This window comes from Haliaeetus leucocephalus, unplaced genomic scaffold (genome assembly GCF_000737465.1).
Source record: "Haliaeetus leucocephalus isolate CR32 unplaced genomic scaffold, Haliaeetus_leucocephalus-4.0 Scaffold555, whole genome shotgun sequence".
NCBI classification, from domain to species: domain Eukaryota; kingdom Metazoa; phylum Chordata; class Aves; order Accipitriformes; family Accipitridae; genus Haliaeetus; species Haliaeetus leucocephalus.
This window is the reverse complement of record NW_010972991.1, coordinates 20,089,619-20,108,724: the sequence shown is the minus strand read 5'-3', so window position 1 is coordinate 20,108,724 and position 19,106 is coordinate 20,089,619. Positions and strand designations below refer to the sequence as shown.

The following is a 19,106-nucleotide window of genomic DNA, read 5'->3' as shown; positions in this document are numbered from 1 at the left end:
TGCATGGGAAAACTTTGCTCCATTTCAAAACACGGCTAGCTAAAAGCAAAAGTCCTTTTGTGTTGCAGTTATTTGTAGGAAGTTAATGGCTCTTGCCTGGCTTTGACTACTCGATAACTCTATAGCTTGGTCATGCTATAATCAATTACCTATAGTCTAGTCCTTGTTAGACTGTTAGTAAAATTCAGTAACTTCTCTCATAATGGTAATAAAAGTAAACTAAAGAAAACTTAAAACAGAAAACTTTTTTTTTTTAAACACTGGCAGTTTTAAGTACCTGTGCATAGTAAAAAGACATAAGCCAGTCAACAGTCAGGTGTGTCGTAGGTGTGCATTCATGAAGAAAGGGAAAATAAAATTCTGTTAACTGGAGGAAGCTCATTTGAACATGTAGCTCTTCTGGTAGCTCTCAAGAGCTAAACCATGCAGGTGCTCTGAAATCTAGGAGGTGCTATTTTTAGTGTATACTTGCGTATAAGAGATACACATCGGAAATCCTTCTGTAAATGTTCTCCACTTGTAAGTTAAAGATGCTGCAAGAAGCATGCTGGCAAATACTATTTATTTCAGTCACTGAAGACCAAATCCTCTTTTTCACATGGACTGAGAGACAGTCTAGCTGGCTGTTAGCAAGTTGCCTCTGTGTGTGCTCTAAATCTGTAACAACAATGAACCACACAACAATCTGGTTTTGGAGAACTGGTTGCAAGATGGATTTGGCAACCCTTCTTCTGGAACAGCTGTATCTGGATCTGTTTTTTTCTATGCTAATGATGCTGTGTGCCCTCCCTGAAAGAATTTAAATAAGTCTATTTCAAGATTGAAAAGGTATGTTGATGCTGTGGATTCTCTTCATTGTGCTGGGTTGGCAACACTTAAAGGCAGGATCTGGCTTGCTCTGAAATTAGTCAGATCCTTTTCATTGATTTTTCATGTCCCTGACCCAATGTCCATTTAACGTTAAGCGTGGTAGTATTTGTATATGTCAAGTTATTTGCTAGCCCAGATACCCAGATGAGTGCCGAAGAGGGCTGTCGTCGTTTAGGCCGTTCCTTCACAGGCAGCGTATCAGATGGGAAGGGCACACCCGGCGCCTGTCCAGGCAGCCTGGAAGGGAGGGGTAAGTCACTGCTGCCAAACTAGAAAATAACATTTGCTGAGAGAGACTCTTCAGACAGCTAAACAATTGGAGCAGGGAAACATTAAATTGTAAACACAAAAAACGTATTCCAGTGTTTGGTATCACAGCCTGGACGAGTGATCCTTTAGGCACTGGCCCAGCACAGGGGGTTTGTGTTTGCTGGAGCTTGTCGAGCCAGAGCAGGATCCCAGGCTCCTGTCCTTTGCCCTTGACTCTTCTGGTACATTTCTAAGGTGTTGATCTGTTGCCTGCTGTTCTTCTGATGGCTTTTAGCTACTCAAATCTGCAGAGAACTTCAGAAGGAACTTGAACTTTTTTGGGCTCAAGATATGTGGAAGCTGGTTTTGAAACTATTCTGGTGTGTGTTCCCAGTGCTTTGGTTAAGATGAAAGATGCAGTTCTCTAGCACCAGAGGCTAAGCTAACCATTGCTAGTGCTCCTAAATACATGCAAATGGAAAGTTGAAACACTAGGGTATTTTCCCATGACAGCAAAGATTTGATCTCAATATCGGGCTTTTTTCAGTTAATTGTTTGTTGATTAATTTAAAAGGGCACCTGTGTGTTATATAGTTTATAAATATATAGTTTGGTTTTATATCTTTTTTATATATATATATATATATAACCATACAAAAACTCAGCCTTTTTACTTATACCCATTTCAGTACGCTGACAGCTGCAAGTATTTGATATGCCCATAGCTGCCTGGATCTTGCTTTCTGTGCTTTGACAGATGAGTTTGATGTCAAATTGGAAACACTGTTCATGGTGGGTCAGGCCTGCCTGTTCACCTCTGTTTGCAGAACTCAAGCTTGCAAGGTTGTGTGGCTGTGGCGGGTGCTTCTTTTTTCTTTTCTTTTTTTTTAAAAAAAAAAATTCCTTTTATTCTAGCTATTACCTGGTATCCACATACATGTGCTGACTACGTCCCCTTTCACATCTTGAAAGGCATTAAGAATTTTCTCATCGAAATAGCAGCAGTTCGGCTGGCAGTACTGTGTTTCACAAGTGCTGTTCAGAGCCATGTAAGCCTGTGTCAGTGCTTGGGGAGCTCTCAGCTCGTTGAAAGATGGGTAAGGACACAGAGATGAAATGAATTTAGGAAGTTGCTCTCTACTGCAATGCTTGACTACCAGGTGGGGGATGGAGAATTGCATATTTCTTCCCAGCAGCAGCTCTGTCTGTACCATGCCAGGAGACAAAAACAATATCAGCTACCATGGTTTATTATAAATAGAACCCTGACAGTGGTAATAAGCAGCTGATTTCATTAAAAAGCTGGATCTCTTAAAACGGATGTTGCACCTGGGCTTCTGCAGTGAGGTCTTGTCTTCCCTAAGAGGCATTCAGGGACTTTTTCCAGTGAAGTTGGGGACAGAAGGGAAATACAACCACTTCCAGTTGGTCTAGGAGTGGATTGAGGCTCTCCTGAACACTTCCCTGTGGTATGAACTGTTTAGTACTGCTTGGGTTTCCATCTTTCATATTTTCTGTTACTGCCAAGTGGGAGAAGGCAGTGGGAACAGCTTTGGAACTCAGCAATGCTGGATTTCTGTGCCTCTTTAATGGGTGCCACATGTTTCTTGCTTGGAGCAGGGGTGCTGGCATTATGGCACGTGGCATTATGGCCAAGGTGGTTCCTCTTGCCCTTCGTGCAGGGCGGGCTGCAAACTGGCTGAACTCGTCTGGTGGGGCAGCCCGCTTCCGCATGCCTTTATTTTCCTCAGATTTCCTCTATGATTATTTAGCATTACAACTCATTTGGGACGTGGGAGCTAGTCTTTCTGTTTACAAGCAGGTTAAATTGGTGTTCTCTCTCCAGCTGAGGTTTATTGTGTTAAATACCAAACCTCGTGAGAAGCTAATGTGCAGAACTTGGGTGGTTTTGCCTGCATACAGCAGCTCAGGCAGTGTTCTAACTGTTCAGCGGAGTAGCCTGGGTAACAAAACAGCATTGCTCTGCTCTTGCTGTGCTAATACATATGCTGCTTGGCAAAACAGATAGTGTTTTGCTAAAAATAGGTTCCTGTACCCAAGCTAGCTTCTGAGTGTATTGGGGAATATAAGGTCATGCATCTTGAAAGATCTACCTAGAAATGATCTCTGTCCCCAAAATGGAAATGGCTTTTCTAGGCGTTCCTAGCTCAGTTGGATAATGGCAATTGCAAATTTGAAGAGTAATGCATTTGCCATGCAGGTCTGATAATAAAGTTTGTTTTGCTGTTGTTCTTCACTTAGAATCATTTACATTCTGTGAGCAATTCTTACACTACTGGTCAATTAAAGTGAAATGGCAATCCTTCCTTGTAAGTTGGAAATTAGAGTATACTAAAATTAACTGTAAGGTATTGAAAGAATTACTAAACTGTAAGATGTTAGGCAGTTAAAATAGGCATTTCTACGTTGTACCTTCAAGAAGAGTTTTAGTGGGACTAGACTTGTGACAGTCATTTGCAGAAGCTTAAAAAAAAAAACCCCAAACAGATCTGTCTGGATTATTACAGTAATTATAGGTTTATGATGACATCTGACTAGACAAATGCATGGATTTGCTTTCATGATGTATTTGGACATGACCGAATGCTGGACTGAGAAATAATCTAAAGATTTCTAAAATATTGGCAGGCAGAGTATTCACAGGTTGCACAGTATGAAGTAACGTGGTTGCTGTTAACATATTTCCAGCGTGGTTTCTGTGAGTCTGTGGCTGATGCCAGAACATTACCCAACAGGTTGAGACAAATGAAAGGTTAAGACTGCTGATTCGTACTGGATATACCAGTAAGAGAGTGAGTTAGCTCATATGCATTTCTCCACACTGCAGCCATTGCTCCACAGGCTTGCACAATGCAGGAAGCCATGTCTTCACAGTGGGGAAGAAAAAAATAATTTAAAAAATCACATTAATGTAAAAAACATTATACTGAAAATTATAGAAATGAGACTTGGGAGATGTCCACAGTATCGTCTATTCTGCTTTCCTGCCAGTGTAGTATTGATTGATGCTTACACTGTGTTTTCTCTATAGCGTTTGGATGAAAATGTCACAAGCATCTTTGCTTGCTTAGAGTAATCCAAAGCAGCCTTAGTATTGCCACCATCCTTTTCTGGTTATTTTATCTTGCTTCTTTTTTGACTTTATTAAATGCCAATAATTAATAAGGGTGTGAAAAATGGTGCAGAGAGGCAACAGCATACATTGCCTTAAGGAAAAGGTAGTTTTTGGGGGGGTCTGTAAATCAAGTCAAAGTTTCTGTCCCACTACTGGTACCTTTCTGAATGCTGCAGCCATTAACCAGATTAGTCAAAAGTGATTCTGGATAAAGACTGTGTTGAAGAAGTTCAGAGGGATCTTATTGCCTCCTTTCCTGCTCTCATCTCTACATTGATACAGTTTCTTTAATCTCTTGGTCCTTCTTATTTCTTTGCAGTCTTGTGATGTAGCTTTTTGTCGTTCTTGATACTTGTATCTTTCAGATATCATCAGGGTTATCCTCTGCATCCTTACCAGCTGGTTACAGTAGCGATAGCAAGACAGTTTGTTAAATACAACAGTTTTGGGAATACTTCTGTGAAGAGAATTGTTAGAGAACTGCTTGTTAGAAGGCCGTATTTCTCTTCAAGTGACAGCTGTTGTCTTATGTCTTAAACACCATCCAGGACAGCTAGCTCCAGCACAGTACAGGCATTTAGTTGTTACTGTCATGTCAGCTTTTAGCAGTGATAAAGACTTTTAGAAAGCGTTTGTCATACTCGTATCTCCTCTCAGCATAATATTTTTGGGGATGAAATTTCTTTTAATTTCAGTTAACTTTATGGTCACTTTGGTCTCTTCACTGTTTCATAAAAAAGCAACTGGCGAATAATGGAAATACATAATTAATATTACCCCCCCCCCCAGTTTACTGTGCAGATATATTTGAGTAACTGTAAGATATAGAATGAAATATTAATGAATTCATAAATGGGTTAATGGATACTTAAAACTTCATTTTCCTCAACATTTTATTCTACATACTGAATGATAGAAATAAATTTTAATTAAATACCTCTTGCTTGTATTTTTGTATCATCTTTAATCCAGCTCTTGTTATTACCTTGACAGGTAGTGCTGACTTGTGCATGAATGCTTGAATTCTGATTACAGCTAATCAGATCTAAGTGCATAGAAAGCTTAATTTTGCTAACAAAGATGACAGTGAAACATTCAGGACAAGCGATGGTATCATCCTTCTCTGTATGTATTGAAGGAGGCTGTGTAGGAGGTGGAACCAGTGAGGCCAAAGTAAGATTTGAAATTTATGTTAATTTCTCTTCTCACCTGTATCAGAAACTTAGAATATCTGCTGTGCATGTGTTTAGTTCAGCAATTTTCCATACTAAAACTATTTTCAAAGCATTAGACATTGATAAGTTTCCTTAAACAGGTTGCACTTCAGAAATTTACACTGTGTTTTACTTGGCAGTGATGCAAAAAGTCAAGTGTTGCTTTTAAGAGCAATACATCTAACATTAATAGAGATTAGAGTACAGTACTGAGATGCCTTCATAGCTGGAAGTTTGTCCACAAAAAGTAGTGATATTACCATTTCAGATAGAGCTTTAAATTAGAGGGATGTGTGAGGGTTCTATTGTTTGTGTTTATTCAACTGTAAGTCATATTAGCCTGTCTTTCTTGCATAGGCAAAGTGCAAGAGGAAAGCTGAATGAGTCTGGTGTTATTTGAGACCTATTACTAAAAAGAAATAATACATAACTATGTGCTAAATGACTGATTCTGATGAACTCTTTTTAAGGAGAGTGTGATATTTTCCTCTGTAAATCCAAAAGATGAGTCCTCTTACAAACCAGTCAGTCATTTGATGCACTTTAGATACCCGGTCTGCAGATAGTCCTTGTCTGTCTTAGGTTTACAGTTTACTTGTTTCTGTCTTGTAAAAGTTTTACTGATCTTCTGTATGTTTAACTTTGGTGATAAAGTATAATAAACCAAGATTCAGTTCTATTTGAAATCTCTATTTTATTCAGACCCTTTGAGTTGTGGAGTCAGGCATGATAAAACCTTTAACTTTTGCCTTTTATTAAGTGACTCTAAACAGAAACTTTTATGAAACATACATGTTACCCTTAGGTAGGAAGGAAAATGGGTCTGAGTGTATGTGGTGGACACACAGCTGCTGATGATGTCTGTATGTGCAAATGTAGGTGTGAGAACAAGGGCTCTGTATGACAACTGGATAATTATTTAGAAGTTTATTGGGTGGAAAGATATAATGTACTTTCATTTCGATCTGCTGTTTCTACCTTTTCTTTCTTTATTCTATTCCTTTTGTATTCCTCAGAAACTGAGACTTTTCTATCCTCTATATTTGCTTCACTGCAACAATATCTAGATCTCATTTCATCCATTCTAATGGTGTGATGAGATACTGTGGTTGGTGACATTTTTTCATCAGACTTGTGTTACTGAATCTGGCTTGGAAACATCCAGGATCTGCTGCTGCTTTAGGACTGGATGGGCCTCTGTGGTTAGTTTTGAGCTCTTGTACTTTTTCCAGCAGCTTAAATACACTTTTTTCTTTTTTTCTTTAAAGCTGTCACCTTAACTGTGAATGTACATAGTAATGGATGTGCTGCCCGCATCCTGATACCGTGGCTCTGAGAAATCTAGACTGCCTGGTTTGTATTAATGCAATGTGTTAAATGTAATTGTTAACAATCTAATTGCTAATTGTAAAGGTGATGATAGATTAACTGGCAATTATGGCAAGGCCAGTAGCATTTTCCTCACTTGAAGGATTGTTGAAGAAAAATAATGCTAAAAATTAGATGCTTATTAATTAATGCTTGTTAGCAGGGACTGTGTACTAGACAAGACTTGTTCTTGCGCAGGCGAGAAGGTAATGGAGCACTGCTGGTTCTGCTGTATTGCCAAAGAAAGTTGGGAATTCAGGTTGTGTCCCTCTCCTGCATACCTTTTGTGCCTGTCCTGCAGTCTAAAGGGAGTGCTGGTTGTGATGGTAATATGCACTGAACTGGGGTGAGGAACTGTTTCTGTGCTGAGCTGTATGCAGTCTGCATCACTATGCCATAATAGCTTTTTTCATCTCATTTTTCTCCTCCAGCACCTTTGTGTTATCTGTGGTTCTACTCTGTGGTGATCATGCCAGCTGCTACAGTGCTAATGTAGTAGTAGACGACTTTTCCTGCAGTGTTGAATTAGGTGTAGCTATATCAGTCAGGGTTGCTTTCTTTTTAGTTGACTCCTTCTGTCTGTCTTCAACTACAGCTATTCTTCTGTGCAGTTTAGTCTGGCCTCTATCAAGAGCAGAGCTAGCACAGAAAATAAACATTCTCCCAGGACTCAATGCTTCTACAAGTCTTATTTAAAATAGGAGATCATCAGTTTGGTCACCAGGATACAGTGGCAGAAAGAAACATTTATGTGGTAAGTGACTTGTCAATGCACAGCAACCCTAACAGAATTATTTTCCTGCTGTAGTAGTCTGGAATGTTAATAACTGTAGTAGATATGTGACTTCCTCAACATGGGTTGTGTTTAGGTAAGTGGGTAACTTGTTAGTTCTTCAAAGGTTTCAGTAACATCTGAGTTTGCTTACTTTGAAGATAACTGTTCTCATCAACAGGATACAAACGTAAAACTGGAGTAAAATAAGGGAGCAAGAAGATCTTGATATCTTGATAACAGAATTTTTATTTCTGTAAAGCTTCTTGTGAGTAAAAGTAAAATTAACTGAGTGTCAAAGACAGTTCCGCATATGGTAGAAGAGTTGGGGCTTTCTGTGTCATGAAGTATTTTGTCACCTTTAAATAGCATATTACGCTTCAGAGATGAAAGCCTTTGCCCAGCATCTTCATCATGAAATTGGCTTACTAGGGGCATCTGTGTGAGAAGGAGGACAAACTGAAGGTACTGCAGCATTTTGAGAGTTGAGATTTATTTATTCAGAAAGGCTGCTAAACCCTGCTCATAGTGTAGCTTTTTCTTACAAGGTGATGTATTTATTTTTGTGATGTTTTGACCAGCAGCTAGTACTACACTGCAGTCTGGATGCAGAAAATGAATCTGACGTGATTGTAGTCTGATGGTCCTTATAGACAAATGGAGTCCTCCTTGCATAAGGGTGTGGGGACTTTCGGGAGTTTATTTGCAAAAAGTGTGAAACTGGAGTCAAACGTGATAAAAGTCTGAACAATAGGTTTGAGGTTTCTGATTTCATAGACTCCATAAACCGAGACTACATATAAGATGCTCTCACTCTCCCCTTAAGTGGAGCTGTCTAGCCTGTCATTTTGAAGCCCATGGTGCTGCTTTATTCCTCACTTGCTTTGGGGAAGATCTGGGGCATGTTTTCAGCAATTTGCCATCACTCACATTGCTTTGTTTGATCAGGTCTTGAGATCCTGCATCTTGAGGATGGTAATGCAGTATCTGCTTCTTATAGTGGCCAACAGTAGAAACTTCAGAAGAAAGTTTTAGCTGGTAGAGAGGAGGATATTGCCACCAAGTTCCAGGGTATGATCTGTTATCTTTATAATATATCTGAATAAGCTTTAAGAAAAGATTGTTGTAATTTTAAAAGACTGGTAATTGATGACATTGCATAGCTTTTGGACTGTGACATCTTAGGGTTAAAAGTTCCTTTGTGTCCAGACAATATTTTAATTTAACATCTGCTTGGTCTGTGTGGTTGTGAGAAGAAGGGGTGCACCTCTTCTCCTAACTTTAGCTCTTGTGACTTAGGGATGGCTTCTCTTTTGTATTCCTGATCTGTTTTTCCCACATTTAATTATTATATGTAATCCTGATAGTTTCCAGGTAGTTTCTCTTTATCCATATCTGAACTTAACTTCCTTTCTCAGAAGAGGCTAGTGAAGGTGAATGAGTGTTATCATGTGTAGGATTTCAGATGGATTTTTAATTTTTAGTTCTCTTAAAAACATATGAGAAAAATGTCAGAGTGCTTATTTTAAAAAGTCTAATCTATTAGTGTGGGAGGATACAATTCATGCCCTGGAAAGGTGGAATAACCCATCAGCAGTCTGTGACTTTTACTACCTTAACTGAGGCTGGTAGGTGAGAATTTGTTGAGTGTTCTAGACAAAAGTTTATATCTAGAAAAGATGTGATTATCTTTTCTTTCTTAATAGTCCTTAACTTGCCCCAGATTCTTGCTTTAAGTCCAGTAAGTGATTATTTTTCACAACAAGCTGAAAGTACAGTCTTCAGCACAAGTTCTGGAGTCATGTGTCTTGGTTTCAAGCCATGATGATGATTAAACAATCCCGGTTAGAGTTGTTTTCTTAGGTCGTCCTAGAGAATAGTTAATTAAAACCTTTAGCCTTTTCTCCCCCTGTTTTCTTCTCCCAGTGACTTGTATTTTGAAAGCTTTCGTGATGACCTTGAACCGAGTTTGCTGTTTATTGGCAGGGAGTGCAGGGAGTGCTGAGTTGGGAGTTGTGGAGCAGTGAGTGCTTCCTACAGGTTGCTCTAACTTCACACCAAAAGCTTGCTTCACTGAAACTCATCAGTATGATTGTGGGGTTGTTTTGGGTGGTTGTTTTTTTTTGGGGGGGGGGAGGGTCCCCCTTGTGGACTAGCAGAAGCATTTAATTTGCTGTAATTTGCAGGTAATTCATATAAAAATGTAAGTTTAGAAGTAGTGCACATTGATTTGTGCCTGTAGAAAAGTGTATTCTTCTGGTCTGTCCCCTTTGCACTTTGCTGACTGATTTCCCTCCCCACTTCACAGGGAACATGGGATTACTAAATAACTTTAGACTGACCCTGTGACTGACTCCTTGCTTTCTAAGTCCAAAGTGGTTGTTGGTTCCGCTTTGGCACTTGCAAAGGCTGTTTATTGCTAGTATGTTGTTAAATGGGAGTGGTTATTTGGCAGTTAATTAACCCTCATTCCAAATCCTGGGCTTTGGCAGTCAGGCACCTGAATTTGATTTCTGAGCCTAGGACTACAACAAATACACATAAAAACATTCCTAGTTTATCTTTTGCATTCCCTCCTTAGTACTTTCTCCTTGGTAGATAGAGAGATAATAGCTGGGACAAGCCAACAACATTTCTGTGGAGTGGTACTTCTGAGTTAGACAAGGCTATAGTAGAAGTGAAGCCAATCACTTACCTGAAAAACTCACTCCCAAGTGCCAGTGGTAGTAGGTAGCTGCAATGTGTATATTTAAAGAAAAAAAAAAAGTGGCTAGTTCTTAATGCTGAATAAAACATGTAAAGGGTGGGTATTTTGTCCCCATGTGCCTAAGTTAGTATTGGTGCTTGGAATGCTTGAAAAAGCTAAGGTGTCTACTGAAAGGTATATTTTGCATATGTCTGTATAGTCATAGCATTAAAAAAAAAGAATTGTACTGATGTAATTTGAGTTTTCTGCTGTTCTCTGGGAGAAAAAAAAAAACAATGCTTCTGTTTATTGATCAGTTTAAGCCAATGTACTTTCTTGGCAGGGCACTAAGCACCTCCCTTGCCATCCCTGCATTGTCTCCCTCCACTGCAGCTATCCTGCCAACCTGAGCCCTAAAACTCTCCTGTTTGTTCTCAACTTGATCAGCCCTGATCTAATTCACTGTGTAGCTTTTGTAATGGCACAAGGGAGCAGGGAGGGGGGCAGATGGCATAAATTGGTATCATCACAGAAGGAAACAAAGCAGAACCATATCAGCTAAGTTTAGTGTTGCAGAAGGATTTAGGGATTTAGTAGTGTCCACTTGTGGGCATGATTAAAGGGAATGATGGACAAAGCTTCGAGAACCATGACAAGAGTAACGGTTCAGAAAGTAGGGCTGGTGAAGGAGATGGAAATAACAGGGGGGGTTTTGTTGGTTGTTTTTTTTCCTTCCACTTGGACTCCCAGTCTTCTCTCTAGAGATAAGTGACAAGCATTTCAGTCCTCAGAAAGCTTAATAAAGAAGGTAGTGATGATTATTCTGATTGAAGAACAAAAAGAAATTTCTGTTTTTCCACAAAGATGACTTAAGCTTACTGTTAAGAAAATACTTTCTAACTAATCAAATGGGGAGCCACTGGACAGGGTAATGGAGAAGGCTGGCCTTTTTTTCTTTGACTGATACCTGGTGGAAATAGCATAGATGTACTTGCTAGTGTGCCTTGATGCAGCACAATTAAATCTCTTGAACACTTTTTATAAGGCAGTTTGTGTATTGTCTTGACCTCCTGCAGATCAAAATAATTTCAGATTTGGTGGCTTTGTAATTCCACTAACCGTAGAACTGGTTAACAAAGTACTCACATATTGTAACTAATGCTGCAAGGCACGTAAAGAAAATTCAGAACTAGTGCTGAGTAATATCTTTAATAGATTCTTCTGTCTTCAGTGTCAGACTTTGGTATAAGAGGATGGCATCTGCAGAACTTAAAAAAAAGGTCAGTTTAGTTATATCTGAGCAACACCAATTGTCAAACTATTTTAGTGTGGAAGTAATTAAACTCTCAAAGCAGCTATTTTTTAATCACACTTAACATTGGGCATGTGGATTTGTATAATCACAGGTAACATACTTATTTAGATGAGGCCTGATGAGAAGTTTCTCTGCCACCAAATTCCTGTCAAGAAGTTTCATCCCTATTTTGTAAGGAAGTAGCTGAGCTTTGATTCACAGGAAGAAGATTGACTGGATCAGGTTATGGCAGAGCAAGAGAGTCTGAGCAGCATCGAGTCTGAGCCTTGTTTCAGCCCAGTTTCATCTCGGTTATAGGCTGATGCTGTATTGATGGCAGGCAGCGTAGATCTAAAAGAAAACATAGGTGAACATAGAGGACTTCCCAAACTGGGATCATGTTGGGAAGCGCGGGTAGCAGGCACTGGAGTATTTGCTGCTCTGCTCTCCTTCAGGCCTGTTCAAAGCAGTGGTTGCACCAAAGGGTGTCATGAGCATCAGCCCTGTGGTAGTTGGAAAGGAAGGCACAGGAGAGCCGTCTTCTGCGTGCTGAGGGACAGGTCTGTCCTTAGTACTCCGCTCTGCCAACTGTCTCTGCTCCGTCAAGCATATGGTTCAGATTCATGGCTGTATTCGGGAGGAGCTTTGGGGGAGCAGATCTGGATCAGACTGGCAGGAGTTTCCTTTGCCTGACTTCTGCTCAGGAAGCTCTAGGGTAAAAGATAGGCTAAAGAGTGGTTTGCCGAGGTATGAATCGCTATAGTTACTTCTTATTTTCAGTTCCCTGTTGGATGCCTTAGGAATCTTACCCTTACAAGAGAAAAATCTTATTTGCTACTTGGGGAAGGACGAGGGGTGGTTTTGATCTGAAATTGGAATGTATGTACTCTTTAGCTCATCAGCACTTCCTGAAATATGAAGCCTTCTTGCCCAAACTTTCAGCTGGTGCAGGACACTCAGTCTTTCTCAGGAGCAGTTGCAAGCTGTGTGGCTTGTCCTCTGTGCTGGTCTGCCTGTGTACATCGCCTGATCATGATGGATGCAGATGTGGTTTGAGCAGGCAAGGAGAGAGGGTCTGTGGGGCCCCTGCAAAAAGAAGGCAGCAGCAAGCAGGTGATGGGTCACCAGCCATGACTCACTCCCTGCTCCTGGCTCAAGAGTTTGCCATGAAAGCAGGTGGTGGTGGGTACAAGCTGTGGCCTGTACCAAATGTTTCTAATAGGTAGATTCATGGGTTTGGCGTATCATTTAAGGTTTGCATACTGAGAAAAGAGCAATACTGAGCTTGGGTGTTATGGTTTCCTATGTGAACATCAATTATATCATTTTTGTTTGTCGTGTTAACACAAACACGAGTCTCCAAGCTGCTCAGTTAAGTTGATGTTTCTGTCAGTATTAGAATTTGGAATGATGGATGATACTTTCTTTTACCATCCGGAGACTAGATGCAGAAGGATATACGGAGAAATATGAACATTAAACCAGGATGCAGTAACCTTACTAGAGAGGAAGCCTCCTAGTCTGTTGCCAGAGGCTCTCAAGAGCAGTGCTGTAGGTGCTGTCTATGTGATTAAGATAGCTGTCAGCTGGATGGAACATTTTTGCTTTTGAAAAAAAGACTAATTGGTTGCTAAAAATTCTTAGGTGTTAATACTTATTTAAATCTAGCCCAAGTCTGTGCCTCTGAGACAGCGGGTTCTGTTAGGTATTTTAAGAAACGCGGGGTTGGTACCATCCTTGGGGAAGGCTGCTGTTGAATCAGTCCTGTTCTAACAACAAACTTTTTTTTTTCTAATTTTAGGATACTTGTGAAAGATGGTCGATCGCTTGGCAAACAGCGAGGCAAATACTAGAAGAATAAGTATAGTGGAAAACTGCTTTGGAGCAGCTGGTCAACCTCTGACTATTCCTGGTCGTGTTCTGATCGGAGAGGGAGTACTAACAAAACTGTGTAGGAAGAAGCCCAAAGCGAGGCAGTTCTTCCTGTTCAATGACATTCTTGTTTACGGTAACATTGTCATCCAGAAGAAGAAATACAATAAACAGCATATAATCCCGCTGGAAAACGTCACTATTGATTCCATCCAGGATGAGGGAGACTTACGGAACGGGTGGCTTATCAAGACACCAACAAAGTCTTTTGCAGTTTATGCTGCCACTGCTACAGAGAAGTCTGAGTGGATGAACCACATAAATAAGTGTGTTTCTGATCTGCTTTCCAAAAGTGGGAAGACTCCTAGCAATGAACATGCAGCTGTCTGGGTACCAGACTCGGAAGCCACTGTGTGCATGCGCTGTCAGAAAGCAAAATTTACACCCGTCAACCGTCGTCACCACTGTCGCAAGTGTGGCTTTGTTGTGTGCGGGCCTTGCTCTGAAAAGAGGTTTCTTCTCCCGAGCCAGTCTTCCAAGCCTGTGCGAATTTGCGACTTCTGCTATGATCTTCTTTCTACTGGGGAGATGTCTGCTTGTCAGTCCACTAGGTCAGACTCCTACAGCCAGTCACCTAAATCATCTTTAAATGATGTATCTGATGATGATGATGATGAAGACAGTAGTGATTAAGGACCAAATGTTTTTTCCGTGTGTTGCAATTTGTGTTTCAAACCATATGGAGCTGCTTATGGGGAAGTCTGTAGTGAGGTTCCTCAGAAAAATCCTGTTCTAGCCATAAAATATGCCTGAATATCTTCAATTGCGATGTGCCTCAATCTATGAATTCTCTAGACAATAGTTTTTCCACTCCTCTGCAGGGATATAGACTGTTGCAAATGTTATCAGAATATTTTCCAACTTCTTGTACTTGAGTTGTGTCTAGGTTAGACTTTTTGTGGAAGGTTGGAGAGTAAAATGTACTTTCTTAATTTAACAACTCATACTTCCTAATGCTTCATAATGATATGTTATATGGGTTTTTTTCGAATATGGGGAAGAAAACTCTAAGCATGCAGAGAACAGTGATGTTTTGGTTAATCCCTTAGACCATGTTGTTTTTCTAACCATGGTATATAGTAAGTTGAAAAGTGACATAACTTACAAACTTAAATGTCACAAAACTTGGAAATTGTCTTGTTTTGCTCTTATTTATGACTTCCTATGCCAAGCAGTGCCTTGTACCAATTGTGCTGATTCAGGAAGAAACAAACCTATTCTGTGTCATCTGTATTTGCCTGATGCTGGTATCTGAGAGATTGTTGGTGCTATTGAAAATAACTGCTGTGTTCAAAGTGGAGCTTTGACAAGGTCATAACCGCATCCTGCGGTGGGTGATGGAGACCTGAATCACACGTCCTCACCTGTGCAGGCAGACCTGAAGACTCTGCAGATTCCCAGGCTTCAGCGGGGTTCTCCTTGCAGGACTTGCATTGCGGGTCAGGATCTTGAGATGAGAAGCTTAGGGTGACTCTTCATGGGGATTTATACGTATTCTTTTCAGAACAGTTTCTAAGTTTCAAATTTGGCAAATGCATACTGAAATTTTGGTTGGGTGATACAGCATTTGGAGTGATAGCCTATATATATTTGGAAATAATTCCCCAAAATTACACTAAATTCTTTCCTAAAACGTTGGTGAGCGGGTTGGTGTTTGTTCCCCGCCCCCCTCCCCCCCCAGGAGTTTTATTGGCTTGTTTAAAAAGAACCTTATGTTTTGAACAAAAAGCCTGCAAGTATACTTATAAAATTGGCTTTCCTTTTTACACAGCTGACCTCAGGATAAATGTGAGATGCAAGTTATTTCATTCTAAATGTATACCCAGGACCAAGAAAGATATATTTAAGAACTATAATGAAATCATCAGTGCAGAAAATGTCTCTACCATAGTATTCATTTTTAATAAACTCTTAAATACAGAAATGTCATGTTCCCATATAAACATAAAATTTAGACTTGCAAAGACATGTTAAACGCCCAAATACTATGTTTCTATATTTTTATAATGATAGCATCAATTTTGAAGCAGAAAAATCTCTTTGAAATAGTTGTGTCAATATAGTAGCAACTGACTTGAAACAAAAAAATGCTGAACTTTTGTATCTCTAAGTGACACTTTCTGCACTGTTTGCCTTGGTTGGCCATAATTGGGTTAAATATTTATTGAATAAACAATCAATGCTGCATATTGCACTAGTCTCCCATTCTGTATGCTGTAAATGTCAGTTGTAACTTTTTTATAAAAATTAGCAGAGCACTTCAAAGCTGTAGCCCTCCGTGAGATTTCTGGTAGCTAAAGATGCACTCTCCATTAATAGTCTGCAATACATTGCTTCAGGTGAAAATTGCGTTAATATTTTTAGCTTGGGCAATTTCTAAAAATAAGGGTTTTTCTAAAAGCACTGAAGAGTATTTGATCTACTTTGAAATAAACATAAAAAGGGGAAAATGCTTTCTGATGGAGACTAGGGACCAGGAGGATTCTGTAAAATTGCCAGATAAGCAATAAATGATTGTATATACTCAAAGACTAGCTGAAATAAGTAGTTACATGTACTTATTCCTTGAAAGATGAGGGAATAGTGACCTGCAGCAGGGGAAAACAGGCTATTCTGAGAAGGCACTTTCAGTGCTTACTTTTTGTACCTCTCTTACTCTGTATTTCAGGAATGGAGACTTGTCAGATTCAGTTTTTCTACAGAATCAAAGTACAAACCTCCCTTGTACATACCTTCTAATGACTAACGATCATTTTCTTCCTGATGCAATTTTCTTCTTTCTTAAGCTGTCAAATATTAACTTGTCTTGTTAAAGAGTCCATCCCCTTGTGTACTTTTCCCCGGGTTTCTATATGTTGTGCTTACTTTTCAGCACTTTTTAGGGGGTGGAAAGAGGGTTGCCAAGAGTTAGATCATATCCTATATTTTGCAGAATGTTCTTGTACCTACTTCAAATGTCTTTTTATCTGTGAATGAAACTTGCACTGTGCTGCACTGATCCCTGAAGCTGTAACCAAACCAATGTGTGTGTGTGTGGGATTTTTCATCTGAAATTGATGTATATGGTCCAAGCTTTTTGAGAAAGCATTAAAAAAAAAAAAAGTGTTTCATGGTAATACTCCTATCCCTCAGTGGTATTTGTTTAAAACTTTACAAAATGGACTTAGCATCAACTTCTCTTGTACTTAAAAAATTCGTGAAAGGGCTCATTTTGTACTTTGTAATCTTGTTCTGTCAAATTATTTTATTTACAAATATATGGTGTAGCTTCAAGCCTATGTGTTTAATTTTATTTAACTGCGGGCCTTCAAGGGTGACAGAAAATAGGACAGCTCTTTTTATCTTGACAAGTATTTTAGCAGCAAGTTTATTCACTGTCAGGAGGGATTAATAAACTGGGAGTATAAGCAGACAGGAGGAGATCTAAGACTAAATTGGAAATAAATGGAGTTACGGATTAAGAAGCCACTTATGCATTTGGGTAACCGTTTAAAACAAGGATGACCAAGAGTGTTGCAAAGTTCAGATTTTGTTGGACCAGTGGCAGTTAAGCCACTGGAAGAGGCTGGAGGACCCTTCATGTGCGGTGGGGTGCTGGGCGGCCCAGCCCCAGTGCTGCAGGTCTCTGCTCCCGGCCCCGTCAAACCACCACTGGGGATGAGACTTCTCATGGTAGCAAACTGGAGAGTAACTTAGTACTTTCCCAGTGCTTCTACACTCTTAAGATCTTAAAATAGTGATTAAATATGGTCAGTCTCTATGTATTTTATGTACTTTTTTTGTTTGTGGTAGACTTAACCTGCTCTTTTTTGATAAGCTTTCCAAATCCAATGAAATGAAAGCAGCAGCAGTGCCTGCAGTGTCTCTTGCAAGGCTCTGCAGTCAGCTTCTGCTTTGTAGAAGATGCTATATTGGAGAAATAAGTACTTATTTGCTTTAGCTGAGTTCACATTTTGCACACTCTTTGCCAGTACTTCATAGTTCGTTTGCTGGAAATATTACAGGAAAGGGAAAAGTCTCTTCTGAAGGTTTTAATTGAAGCCTACTAATTTTAGCCTCTGCACCTAAACTGCCATTGTTATTTTAAGATAATATAGACTGTTTTCCTTTCAGGTTTGATGCAGCTGAACTTCCTGTACCTAAGAAGTAATCTGTGAGGGTGAAGCGCTGTTACTCACTTTAAAGTTTAACAAAGTGGGCGAGTGGATTAATTAGCATTGAGTTTGCAGTGGGGTTTTTAAGGTCTCTTCGCTAACAGGCAGATTATGAAAATGACATGCAGAAACCTTGTATTTATGTGGGGATTTCCCCCTGGGGGATACGCTTTAGCTAATCTCTTAATGCGAATGAAACAGTGGTTATCATAGTTGCTAGTTAATGTTTAAGTGGAAGCAGATTATGGATCGTATTATTGTGATTTTTGTATTTTCCTGTAATTTCCCTGAACTGGTAGAAGAATGCCTAGTTCTGTTAGCAGATACAGCTGGAAAAGAGTCAGAGTACCGATTCTGCTCCCCCACCCCTCACCCCCAGTAGCAAATTATTGTAGTAAATATTAGAAAGTGTCTTGGCTGTTTACTGCCTTTCATTTGATGAAATCTGAGCTGCTTGTTTGTGCCTGCAGCCGATCCCTTGCCAGCGCTGGCTCCCGTGACTCATCGGGTAGCCGGCAGTCTCCGCTGCGAAGAATCTCTGCTCTGTTCCCTTGCTGTGATCGAGTTTGGAGCTGCTGGGGAGTGCAGCACAGCAGCGATGGGTCTGCTCTACAGTGATAGACAGCTCTACTGTACTGCAAGTATCTGAAAATATTCTTAAGCTCAATCAGGAATAAGAAATCTGAACCTCAGTCTTCAGAGTAGAAATTCATTGCTTTCTAAATTACTTCCTAGTTGTCTGTGAAGCACAACCTGTGCTCAGGGTAAAAATCAGAATGCTTCAGCTGCACTTGGACATACTTAGGATAAAAACTAACAATGTAAATTGATTGAATTGACAGTGAAATAATCTGTGAAGGAGCATGAGATATTTCAGGGTCACTTGGTGCATCTAACTTTGTTTAGCCTGCCTAAGTGGAATAATCTTTCCATTGGGATGAAGTTTTACATTTATGAAACTTGCAGTTACTTGTATCTAGTATTTTAAGAAACTTTGTCTCGGGTTAAGTTCTGCAAGCATAAAAAACTACCAAATAACAGCCACAGCAGAACCTAAGGGGATGCAAATAGACCTTATTCCACCCTCCCTGTTCAGGGTCATTCTCAGTTACACAGAGTTACCATTTACACAGTTAAATGGTAAGAACATATCTAAAAGAAACCTTCTTTAGAAATCCTTTTACACAAGATGATACCCCCAGCCTAAGTAGTGTTCAGGCAAGAGAGCAAGAGCTCATTTTATTCAGATGTTCTGAGGCATAACGCTAATGTATTCAAGGGCTTAAATCTTCAAGATTTCAAGATCTTCAAGAGCATCTGTTGACCTTTCCTAGGTAGTCTTTTTTGCAGATGAAAAGTAGATGTGGTCAGCTCTATTACGGGTGTGAGTGGCTTGCTAGCAATTCATTTTAGCTTCTGGCTAGACTTACT

At 39.8% G+C, this 19,106-nt stretch overlaps 1 protein-coding gene across 1 annotated transcript; it reads left to right on the top strand.

Annotated features, from left to right (window-relative positions):
• The first annotated feature begins 757 nt into the window (after positions 1-757).
• On the top strand, positions 758-16,719 carry PLEKHF2 (pleckstrin homology domain containing, family F (with FYVE domain) member 2). The gene is made up of 2 exons (XM_010577085.1): positions 758-828; positions 13,391-16,719. Exon 2 carries the CDS (start codon positions 13,405-13,407, stop codon positions 14,152-14,154), a length of 750 nt encoding a protein of 249 aa, XP_010575387.1. The 5' UTR covers positions 758-828; positions 13,391-13,404; the 3' UTR covers positions 14,155-16,719.
• The last annotated feature ends 2,387 nt before the right edge of the window (positions 16,720-19,106 follow it).